Here is a 12,957-nt window from a genome sequence, read left to right on the forward strand (position 1 = left end):
CAAGACTCTGTCCATACCATTCAGCAATTTCTCCACATCTTCTGCAGTCTCAGATAAAATCTCAGGGTTTTGATTTCCTCTTCGATTTCCTTTAATGTCTATTCTATATAAACATTGAAAAGTAAGGGGGACAAACTGCAGCCTTGCCTCACTCCTTTCTGGATTGCTGCTTCCTTTTTCAAAGCCCTCGATTCTTATCACTGCAGATTGATTTTTATACAGATTGCAGATAATTCTTCATTCTCGGTATCTGATCCCCATCACCTTCAGAATCTTGAATAGCTTGGTCCAATCAACATTATCGAATGCCTTTTCTAGATCTAAGAGAGCCATGTACGAGGGCTTGTCTTTCTTAATTCGATCCTCTAAGATAAAGTCAGGATTGCTTCACGTGTTCCCACATTTCTTCTGAAGCCAAAGTGATCTTCTCCCAACTCAGTTTCAACTTGTCTTTCCATTCTTCTGTAAATAATACGTGTTGAAATTCTGCAGGCGTGAGATACTAAACTAATGGTGCGGTAGTTTTTACACTTGTCAGCACCGACTTTCTTGGGAATAGGTATAAGAACATTCTCCTGAAAACTGGATGGCACTTCTCCTGCATAACATATCTTACATACTTAATGAAATAACCTCTCCATGCTGGTTTCTCCTAAGGCAGTCAGTAATTCTGAGGGTATGTCATCAATTCCCGATGCCTTGTTCCTACTTAGGTCTCTCAAAGCTCTGTCGAATTCTGACCTCATAATTGGGTCCCCCATTTCATCACCATCAACAGCCTCTTCTTGTTCCAGAACCATATCATCTACATCTTTACCCTGATACAACTGCTGGATATGTTCCTGCCATCTTCCTGCCTTGTCTTCTGTCCCTAGAAGCCACTGGAGTGATACTATTACAATTTTTAAGAATGAAGTTAAACACACGTGTTCACATATTATCAGAATTTGATAGAAAAAAACAAGTAATCCGTAGTATGGAAATCATTTGTGAAAACTGCTGTCATCAACAGAGAATGCCTTGCCAATGGTCCCCAATGGCTTCTGGCAAAATGTAATAGACTTTGCGAGTGACTACACTGAAGGAACGTAATCCAACTGTACTTATTAGTTCATTAAATATAGTGTTCTATCTACTGTATTTTCTCACATAATTAACACCCTTACATAATTTATGCACTGCAATATGTTTGGGTCCAAAGCGGAGAAGAAATGTTCACGTATTTGATGCACCCACTTGTTCAAACATCCATCACACAGCTCCGGATGAGTTTTGAAATAAAGATGTCAACTACTCAGATAGCAGCCTTTCCATTGCAAAACCAGGCATTCCAAATACCAGACAATGTGCTATTATCAGCCAGTAGGAAATACCACTGCACTACTGTAGTGACACCCTATTCCAGTCTGGTACAAACATATTTTATGAGTGTTTCAGGTATCGGACATGCATTTTCTGTGACCTCAAAACCGCAAGTATTCAGTCTGAATGCAACGTGCGCTACCACGGTAACAGAGAAGTGCACTTCAAGCGACCAACCAGTCTCACAAAGTATTTCGCAGACCAAAAAGTGGCAAGTTTCCGAAAGTAGCGGAGGATCTGCTTAAATATATTATATATATATTTTTGTTATGCAACGCTGGATATACCGTTTCTCATGAAATGCTGTATTTTAAAGGATGAGAAATCGCTGCTACACATGGAATCAATGTCTCAGATCTGAAGGTTAGCCGAGACTTGATGATTAATTTTATGAAGAGAAACTGACTTTCTCTTCAACGAACTACATTATGCCACAAAATGCCGAATTATTTCAACCAAAAAGTAATTGATTTTCATCGCTTTGTGATTGAGAAGCGTAAAGTGAAGTAATATTTGCTCTTCCAAATAGGAACAACAGGTCAGACGCCAATGAGTTTCCATATGCCACAATGTCAAACAATCAATAAGAAAGGGACATTGAGTGTTATCGTACGCGCTACTGGAAGCGACAAAGAACGATGTAATGCAATACTTGCTGTAACAGGTGATGGCAGAAAACTTGCACCTTAAGTTGTTCTAAAACGAAAAACAATGCCTAAAGTAAAATTTCCGTGAGGGATCCACATTCGTATCCAAAAAAAGAGTGGATGGACACGTCACTCGTACAAGCTTGGATACGAACGGTTTGGAGAAATATAGCAAGGTACCTCCTTTGATGCCCGGCCCTTCTCGTGTTAGACAGTTTTCTTTTTTGCCAGTATGTCGTGATTATGTACTTAAATGAATCGTACTTTTATTAGTACATGCTTATTTCACTTCAGGTCGTGTTATCAGCTCGTAACGGGAAGAATATTTTCCAGTGTTGGTACTTCAAACCCACGTGTCCGTCCAACTTACCTACCTGACATACCTTATTTGACTTTTCAGAAAAATCTCACACTGGAATTTTATGCCAAATGATAATTAACTGCAAATGAGTTGAACCAATGGTGTGCATGTGTATTATATTTGATGTATCTTTCAAATGTAAATGAATTGTAAATATTTTTTAAAATATCTGAATTCTTCGAATAATTTACACATCCATAGTTTTCGCCTGTATTTTTTTGGGAAAAAAGTGTGTAAATACACGAGAAAATGTGGTATTTTGCCACCACTTTATTTACAGCTCTTGTAATAACAGTACTATTATGCATACTAATTAGCTCTAATTTTAAATTGTAGGGAGATTCAAAAGCACTGACTGACTAACAGGGGACCAGTAAACAGCCTCATTCCTTGGAGGCATTTGTACATATTCGTCAACTTTGAGCGTACATGAAATATAAATATACAAGACATTACCCATCTCTGGTGAGAATCCCTAACACACTGCTGATATCACCAGCATTTTCTTGTCTTAACCTCTCTTCTTTGGCATAGGATTTTTCAATATTATAGTCTTCTCCGCCGTTCCGAAGGATTTCAACACGTAGAATTCCCTCTCGAGGCCAATCATCTTTTATATGTTCTAAACAGTTGGTTGGAGTCCGTGAAAACACTACATGAATATATGCCAAAACGAAGAATGCAGTAATAGCCTGAAACAAATATGGACAATATTACTAAGAAAATGTATTCAAATACATAAGCATAAATAAATCTTTCTAGGTTCTCTGGTAGCCAAAACAACACTTTTTGAAATTTAAAATGGACTGCAGAAGAAAAAAATGAATGATCCTTTCATTGCCATTGCCTCCCTAGGGTTATGTCTTATATTGTAAATTAGGTAAGGCATGTAATCTATTTCTGAACATTTCTTATTCTGCCCAAACAAAAATGTTTGCAAATTAAATAGTGAATTACTTTTCAACATTCCATTATAATTATCAGACAAATACCAGTACAATTCTACACAAATTTCATACAAAATGAAGGGTATTCTACTAATGTTATAATAATACACTACGAAAGTATATATTTAAATCTCAAACAGCAATATTAATCTTAAATGTAAAATGCACTTCATAAATATCTATATAATAATAATAATAATAATAATAATAATAATAATAATAATAATAGGCATAGGGATGTGGCAACCCGATCGCCCAGTGGGTAACCACTGCAGTTAGCCACCCGAGTATTGGCGGGAAAACCATACCTATTTAAGGTAGGAGGAAATGCCTGCCTTTCGCCAGAAAACATCATGAGACCCTCTAAGGCTAACAACCTTAGTTGTACAATGTTGGACTATGTCCAACCCCTAAAATGAACATTAATATCATAGAACAAGCTTCTTACGAATTAAATTACCCTGAAGACAAAATCAGGCTTTCGGATTCCAGGGTGCCTGACATTTTGAAACTTGTGAGTGAATCGGAGCACGACAAGAACATTGCTAAATTCAAGAATAAGAGAAAATACTATTTTGGAACATTCAACATCAACTCCTTTATTCAGGTCGGAAAACTGAAACAGTTAACAGCGGAGCTACACAGACTCGACATCTCAATACTGGCCCTCCAGGAAACGCGGTACATGGATGAAGAACTTTTTGAATCAGATGGGTTCAGAATCTTCAAAGGAAAGGCCGGAAAAAAGATCATGAAAAACGTCCCACAACTGGGAACAGCCTTTGTAGTAAACAAAAAGTTTCTAAACACTATAGTCGACTTCAAGAGTGTAAACTCAAGACTATCGCTCATGATGGTCAAATCAGCGAATAAGAAATACACGCTGATATATGCTCATGCACCAATAAATGAGGATAATAAAAAGAACCCTGATATGGTTGAAGAGCTTTGGGACAAACTGGGGGATGAAATACACACGATCCCAAAAAATAACATCAAAATTCTCCTGGGGGACTTCAATGCACAAGTAGGGCGGGAAAAGAAGTACACTGAAATAGTTGGACAATATCCAGCACACAACAGGACGAATAAAAACGGAGAAAGACTGACCAATTTATGCAACATGAACAACTTAAAACTCATGTCAACCCATTTCAAAGCACGCCCAAAGAAAAAGAAAACATGGGTATCACCAAACCCCTTGCTAGGCGAATTTCAACTGGACCCTGTAGCGATATTCAAGAACAATTACAAGGAAATTCATAACGTCAAAGTTAGAAAAGCGATAAATGTAACATCAGACCATTACTTATCACAGATTAAGACAAATTTCATACCCGGACGAAAAACACATACGTGTGGCAATAGGGTGCCAAAAATTGACCGTGAATTACTCATCCAAGAAAAGAGGGAAGAATACAGGAAAAAGCTACAGGTGCCAAAAAATTGGAATGAAGTGACAAAAAATCTGCAGGAGCCAGCAGTTGAATTAGCGTCTATGAAATGTCGAAGCATGCATGCATGGTGGAATGCAGAATGCGAAAATGCAATCAAAGAAAGATTTGAGGCATAGAAATCATGGAATGAAAATAAGACTGTGACAAATTTGGAAAAATCACGAGAAATAAGGAAACAAACACACCAAACACTGAGAAGAGTCAGAAGAGAACACCTTAGGGCAGAAGTAACAGAATTGGATGAAAACTTCAAGAAAAACAATACTAGATTATTCCATAGGGCCTTTAAAAATAGAATCAAAGGCTATAAAGCACCGAGCCTGCATTTCAAGAAAACGGACGGAACTCTTGCCCTGAACAATAAAGATAACTGTGAGATCCTTGCAAAGTACTTTGAAGACCTCCTTAACTGTGAATCACCACGGGAAAAATTGAAGATTGAGAACGACACAATCCCGAACCCAGATTCCAAACCACCAGATGAGGAAGAAGTAAGGGAAGTAATACACTCCCTAAAGAACAACAAAGCATCTGGTGAAGATGGAGTAGTAGCAGAACTGTGGAAGATAGCCAATGACGCCTTTATCACTCAAGCGACAGAACAGTTCCGGAATATTTGGAGAGATGAAAAAATACAAGAAGACTGGCTAGTGGCATTAATACACCCCCTACATAAAAAGGGACCGAAAACAGACGTCAACAACTACAGAGGAATATCACTTTTATCTGTCACGTATAAGATTTTTCCTAAACTCCTATTGAACAGACTGACACCGCAAATTGATCACAAGTTGGGAGAATATCAGGGTGGCTTCAGGAGAAGGCGCTCTTGTCAGGATCATATTTTGAGTCTAAAAATGATAATCAAATATTACAATGCACGACCAAAGAACATCATCTCTTTTGTTAACTTTCAAAAAGCATACGATTCAATAGATAGAGACACATTGATGGAAATTTTGAGAGAATATAGCATCAATCAAAGAACACTCAACTTACTTAGGTTAACATCAACAAACGCCATATCCAAAGTGAAATTTTGAGGAGAGATCAGCAAACCCTTCCAGATAAAAACAGGTCTGAGACAGGGTGACAGCTTTTCCCCAACACTCTTCAACGTGGTTCTAGATAGGCCTAAGGTCATGAAAACACTGTGGAAACATAATGACTCAGGTGCTATAATAGGTAGTAAAAATAAACATGTCAAACCCAAGTGTTTGGCCTTTGCTGATGATTTGGCACTCTTCGCTGAGACACAACAGAAATCAATAACACAGATAAATGAACTACAGGAGATAGCCGAGAAAACAGGTTTAAAAATCTCCTTCACAAAAACAGAGATGATGAGCAAGGACATGAATTATGTGAAGAGGACAATAAAGACGAAATATGGCGAAGTTAAGGTCACAAAGCAGTCTAAATACCCGGGAGAGATTATCAGCAGCAACGGGATGGATAAAGAGGCCATGGAAAACAGGAGACTTAAGTTGGAAAGGCTAAACAATGCCACCAAAGCCATTTACAACAAAAAGAATCTTTCCATTAATGCCAAACTAAGACATTATGACGCTGTGGTAAAACCAGTGATTCCGTATGGGGTGGAAACAACAACACTAACGAACCTGGAAAAACTACTAAAGATTGAAAGGAGAATATTAAGGAGGATTTACGGCCCAAGGGTTAGAGGGAAACTACAGATTACGATCAAATAAGGAGATATACAAAAGAACAGAAGACCTGGAAACAACAATAAGGAAAAGACGGCTGCAATTATATGGGCACATGGTCAGAATGGATCCAGCAAGGTAAAATAAACTTTTTTTTTAATATACACTGACTGACAGAGCAAATGCAACACCAAGAAGGAGTGGTCAGAACTTTATGCCAATTGCAGGGTAGACTGACGTCACTGAGCTATGCTCATGATGTGAAATGCGCCGCTGTGCTGCGCACGTAGCGAACGATAAATGGGACACGGCGTTGGCGAATGGCCCACTTCGTACCGTGATTTCTCAGCCGACAGTCATTGTAGAACATGTTGTCGTGTGCCACAGGACACGTGTATAGCTAAGAGTGCCAGGCCGCCGTCAACGGAGGCATTTCCAGCAGACAGACGACTTTACGAGGGGTATGGTGATCGGGCTGAGAAGGGCAGGTTGGTCGCTTCGTCAAATCGCAGCCGATACCCATAGGGATGTGTCCACGGTGCAGCGCCTGTGGCGAAGATGGTTGGCGCAGGGACATGTGGCACGTGCGAGGGGTCCAGGCGCAGCCCGAGTGACGCCAGCACGCGAGGATCGGCGCATCCGCCGCCAAGCGGTGGCAGCCCCGCACGCCACGTCAACCGCCATTCTTCAGCATGTGCAAGACACCCTGGCTGTTCCAATATCGACCAGAACAATTTCCCGTCGATTGGTTGAAGGAGGCCTGCACTCCCGGCGTCCGCTCAGAAGACTACCATTGACTCCACAGCATAGACGTGCACGCCTGGCATGGTGCCGGGCTAGAGCGACTTGGATGAGGGAATGGCGGAACGTCGTGTTCTCCGATGAGTCACGCTTCTGTTCTGTCAGTGATAGTCACCCCAGACGAGTGTGGCGTCGGCGTGGAGAAAGGTCAAATCCGGCAGTAACTGTGGAGCGCCCTACCGCTAGACAACGTGGCATCATGGTTTGGGGCGCTATTGCGTATGATTCCACGTCACCTCTAGTGCGTATTCAAGGCACGTTAAATGCCCACCGCTACGTGCAGCATGTGCTGCGGCCGGTGGCACTCCCGTACCTTCAGGGGCTGCCCAATGCTCTGTTTCAGCAGGATAATGCCCGCCCACACACTGCTCGCATCTCCCAACAGGCTCTATGAGGTGTACAGATGCTTCCGTGGCCAGCGTACTCTCCGGATCTCTCACCAATCGAACACGTGTGGGATCTCATTGGACGCCGTTTGCAAACTCTGCCCCAGCCTCGTACGGACGACCAACTGTGGCAAATGGTTGACAGAGAATGGAGAACCATCCCTCAGGACACCATCCGCACTCTTATTGACTCTGTACCCCGACGTGTTTCTGCGTGCATCGCCGCTCGCGATGGTCCTACATCCTACTGAGTCGATGCCGTGCGCATTGTGTAACCTGCATATCGGTTTGAAATAAACATCAATTATTCGTCCGTGCCGTCTCTGTTTTTTCCCCAACTTTCATCCCTTTCGAACCACTCCTTCTTGGTGTTGCATTTGCTCTGTCAGTCAGTGTACTACTTGAAGAGCCAGGGGGGATATGCCAAGCAGATGAAGGAAGAACTCAAGAGGTTAGGAATTGCAGATGAAGAATGTCGTGATAGAGACCAATTCAGGAAAATTCAGTGGTATTGGCGTGGTTCATAACCAAATCTGTGTGACCCAACCTGGGCAGAGATGTCTCCCATTATGATAAGATTTTCACAATCTACATATTCTTCCAGAATGACGAGGAAGTCTGATTTTTCTTCTCAAGCATCCTACTTGTGGAGCATCAACATGGATCACAAAGTATTTCTCGCCATTCTCAATTGATGATCATTTGATTATTATGTCACTAATAAAATCAAACTGTCTACAGGCATATAAACCCCACCCTATTCTTGTTTATATGTAATTCACTTCCAGGCATGCAGTCAAATCGGAGGTTTCTTATATTAATTTTTTTCAATTCAGTTTCTCCCATGACCACGATAAAATTTTCCATTCAGGGCGTAGTCTAAACGGTCTGACACCGTGGTTAGCCGCTTTGAGCCGTGTTGGTCGAAAAACTTTTACCATTAGAATGTTGGCCGGCAGGGCAGGGAAGGTAGTGGTATACAATTTTTAATCACTAGAATGCATGCCAAAAGCCTGGATTAAATTCCAAACCTCCCCGCAGTGTTCATATGGAGTGAGGGCATATGACGCTGTTGATGTGATTCATCCGTCGGATGGGACATTAAGCCTTGAGCAGACCCCTTGGTGCTATTCAACAGGAGTAGGCTATGTGCCGGCACTGGGTTTCACCCTCTTCCTACCTACCATCATATACCACGTCATTAATTTCATCTCATTAACTCCTCTGATGAGGTTGATGTCAGGAAGGGTCATAAAAACCTACTACGACAGATTCATCTCAACTCATAGCCGACCCCATAGAGAAACAGGACAAAGGTTGGACAAACAAACAGTGTGAGAATATTCAAAGTTCCAATCATACTAAAAAGGTCTTGTTTTAGTTTTGGCAGTTGGTGTAGCTTCAGGAACTAAGCTGTCATTCACACCTAACTGATGTCATATTCCTAAATTCTTTGATCCAAAGCTCATAAGCAGACTAAATCCACCATGGGTCCAATATGGCTTCACCAGAGTCTCATCAGCAGTCACCTCTCAGAGTTCCTGCAAGGCCTTCACAGCTACTGTGCTGGTCCTGGGGCAAGCAAATTCCCCGCTGTACTTCACCCCTATAGGCAATCTTCTACTTTATGCCATTGCCCTTTTTCCATGTCGTGGATGAGGATTTGGAAAATAAATCTATGATGTGCAAGTCTTCAGTACACATATGTCTGTGCCTGTACAGGCTAATCTTGAGAGGCAGTGATGGCGGTGGTGATTATTGTTTTAAGAGAAAGTACAACTAGGCAACCATCCCCTGATACCACTAATCAGAGGGACAAAATGAAAGGGGTCTGACACTTCGAAAAATGAAGATATCGCCCAAAGAAAGACAAGAGCAGCGAAGAGTGTGAAAATTAAAAGACTCCCTAGGCCTCGGGAACCTAATACTGTCAGGGTCGGAAAAGAACAAAAGTTGACTAAGGGACAATAGATAGGATAAATGAAAGTGAGGAGCTTGACACAAGCTAGTGAATGCAATACCAGGACTCAACTAAGGGCCCCGTGTTCACCAAACAACATTCCCAAGTTCAGAGCCCCTGGACCCCTTTCAGTAACCTCTTACGACAGGCAGGGCTGGGTGTTATTCTACAAACTTAATCTTGAGAAACACCAAATAAATTTTGATGTGGATTTTCAGCATTGTATATAGTATTTATCAAGGAAGTTTTTAACTGCATGAAACATTAATCTACAGTGGTGACTGACCAAACGTTTGATATGACCAAAGAGATGAAAATCAAAGTGAACCAAGTCTGAGCTGCATGGTGAGTGATCAAACACTTCCCATTGAAAATGCTGCAGGAGCGTCTGTTGTAGCTGCAGTGTGCCATGATAAAGGACAATGCCTGATAACATTCCTCTTTGCTTGTTCTGAATTGCCCTTCGCAAACGTTGAAGAGTCACGCTGTATGAGGCTGTAGTGAAGACTGTGCCACTTTCCATAAATTCCACCAACAAAACTCCTTTTCCATCCCAGAACACAGTAGCCATACACTTTCTGATGGAGAAGGTGTGGAATGAGAATGCATCCACTGTTTAGATTGTGCTTTTATTTCTTAATTTTCAAAATGGACCCATGTCTCGTCCCCTGTGACAATTTTGTTCAAAAAATCTTCTCCTTCAGCATGGTAGCTCTGAAGAAACATTCAGGCGGTGCCCATTCACTGTGCTTTTTTGGTGGTCAGACAGCATCTTGGGAGCCCATCTCGCACAGAAGTCTCTCACTCACAATGGTATAGAGAGAGTTGACCTTGACATTTTAGGAAACAAATCACTCAACACATAAATTGTGACCCAACGATTTCTCAAATCACCTGATCCACTCGCAGAACAAGATCATCGGTTGACACTCGCTTCCTTCCCTGACCGCCTGAATTATGAACATCTATACGTCCTCCTTCAAAGATTCTGCACCATTGCTGCACTTCGTTGTCACTCATGAAAGTTTCACTGTGCACACTATTCATTCATATATGAATTTTAGCTGCATTACACCCCTCAGCAAGAAGAAATCGAATGACTCCACGCACTTCATAAATGGAGGGGGACACTATGGTTGTAGGCATGTTTATGTGCTCACTGAGCACCCAGAACTGGCAAGTGCAACGTGACGCAGTCAATGGGCATACTAGAGACACTGCACAACACATATGCACAACACTTCATCAGATTCTCACTATGGTTTTAATTTCACGACCGATCGGACCTTGGGGGAAAAAAAAAAAAGCCCTCCTAAATTATTTTTTAAACTCAATAATCTTATTAAGATAAAAATATCCTTTAGGAGTTATTGTTTTTTTGAAAGTACAGGAATGGTTTAAATATAGCATGGAAAAAAAGAGTGAGCTAACAGGCAGGAAACCAGGCCTTGGAAAAACACCAGACTGAGCTACATGCATACATTAGGAGGGAAACATCTACCGTCAAGACAAGGAAATCTTGCATGGTCTATGACCATAAATTCAAAACTGATCCCGTGTGAAACCAGAACAGGTTTCTAGTAAGTTAATTAATTAAATAGACAGATAAACTAAAAATCTCCAGAAAATATCTTGTTAATATCATTAATACTTATATCCTTACACTGATGGGCTTAACTTACTTACAAACAACCAAAATAAATATTAACCGGTGAACTGCAACAAATACAACATGGTTTCCAAGATCAGGCAAGAAGAATTACCTTGCAAATCAGAAGCGTTTAACAGATGAAAAGGATATAACTGAATTAAAAGCATACAGTCATCATAATGGATCTTAGTGAGCAGATACTAAGTTACACTGAAGCAAAAAAGAATTAATAAACAAGTGGTTGCTTAGGGAAAGAAGAAAAGCTGAATACTATACACACAAGGAATAACAGATTCTTGAACAATGGAATGAATCTATTACAATGACTTGTGAAGAAAAGAAACAAACAGTACAGGTGTAAATATACAGTAAATACTATATTTGTAAGGACAAAAATAGAGTACTACTGAAAACACAATCAGAAATAATTGGTGGGAGGGATATTTGATGAATTGTTAAGTGTAAGAGTATGCAGTAATCAAAGGAGGATATCTGATGACAAGGAGAACTAAAATAAAACATATCTAAAGTGGAGGTAAAACTAGTTGACCTGCAAAAAATTCAGTAAGAAAAAAAAGAAATAATCAGATGTTTTGAAATGTATAGAAAGTAACAAGTTCTTACCTTCAATAAAACTACAAATTCCAGAAATCTTCTGAGAGGTCGTGGAAATGTGCGAGCATATGCCAATGCAGCTTTAAAAAATAATGCATGGAATAATCTATCTCGAACATTAATTAATGGATTCTGGTTGTTGTTATTCCGTGCCCTATTGTTGTTGTTTGTGTTATTGCCATTTGCTCCAACATTATCCCCTCCAGCACCACCAGGGGCAGGTCCATTTCCAATATCTGGACCTGGAGGGTCTACCTGAGCTCCTCTACCTCCTGCCCCTTCGGGTTGACCCTCATCACGTGGCATATTTAAAAACAATCCTCCACTTCACTTTTGAGTATTTTCAGAGTTTCTCTACTTGCTGCTGGAGGGTTATGAGCTTATCAAGAACCAGGGCAGATGTCTTACGTATCAGAATATACACAGTACCTCATATCCTTCAGTCACCAACCTAAAAAGAAAGAAAACATTCTTATGAATTTCATTAATTATTAAACAGCTCGTTGAAACCAATCATCATGAAAATATTATTCAGATAATAGGTTTTCAAACATGCAGGTCTGTAGCAAAAGTTTAAAAAAAAAATATTACTGGGCTTTTTAGACAGTTACTGCACATATAAGAAAAATTATTTAAACTGACGATTATGTACAAGCATCACAGTCAGAATAAGAAGAGTAAATCGCAAAACTAAATACTGATGAGAGTAACATGGTTCCTTCAACAGCTTATGAGACTAGCCCCACATGCAGAGAAAATGATTTAAGAACTATATTTGACAGTAAAAGCAGTCAGCATGCAACTTCCTAAAAGCTTACAGCAGGAAGGAAGGCCAAGAGCACAGGGGGCCTGGCAAGATTAGAAAGCAGGCAATAGCAACAATGTACATGGGACCAGCAACCAAAACAATACCGTCAGCGAATTGTTGAGGCTTGCATAGAAGAGGCCAGAAACTGACTAACAGTCGAGGAGGTGCCCAGAATAAACTGGGAAGTGGATACTATGAAAATCTCTCGCTGTCTTATATATATAGTACAGCCAGCAAATGCTAGTCAGTCGTGAGTCAGTTTGCATCAATCACCAGTGACTTTACAAAGTAAATC

General features: G+C 40.6%; 1 protein-coding gene across 2 annotated transcripts in view; it reads right to left on the minus strand.

Annotated features, from left to right (window-relative positions):
• LOC136872190 (membralin) overlaps positions 1-12,957 on the minus strand; it is a 470,893-nt gene that overhangs the window by 444,768 nt on the left and 13,168 nt on the right. For both annotated transcript variants that reach the window (XM_067146026.2, XM_068227184.1), the window contains exons 2-3: positions 11,864-12,305; positions 2,827-3,062 (exon numbers count right to left, since the gene is read on the minus strand). In XM_067146026.2, coding sequence (XP_067002127.2) covers positions 2,827-3,062; positions 11,864-12,160 — 533 coding nt within the window. In that variant the 5' untranslated portion in view covers positions 12,161-12,305. The remainder of the gene's footprint in view (positions 1-2,826; positions 3,063-11,863; positions 12,306-12,957) is intronic.

This window comes from Anabrus simplex, chromosome 4 (assembly GCF_040414725.1).
Source record: "Anabrus simplex isolate iqAnaSimp1 chromosome 4, ASM4041472v1, whole genome shotgun sequence".
In the NCBI taxonomy this organism is placed as follows: domain Eukaryota; kingdom Metazoa; phylum Arthropoda; class Insecta; order Orthoptera; family Tettigoniidae; genus Anabrus; species Anabrus simplex.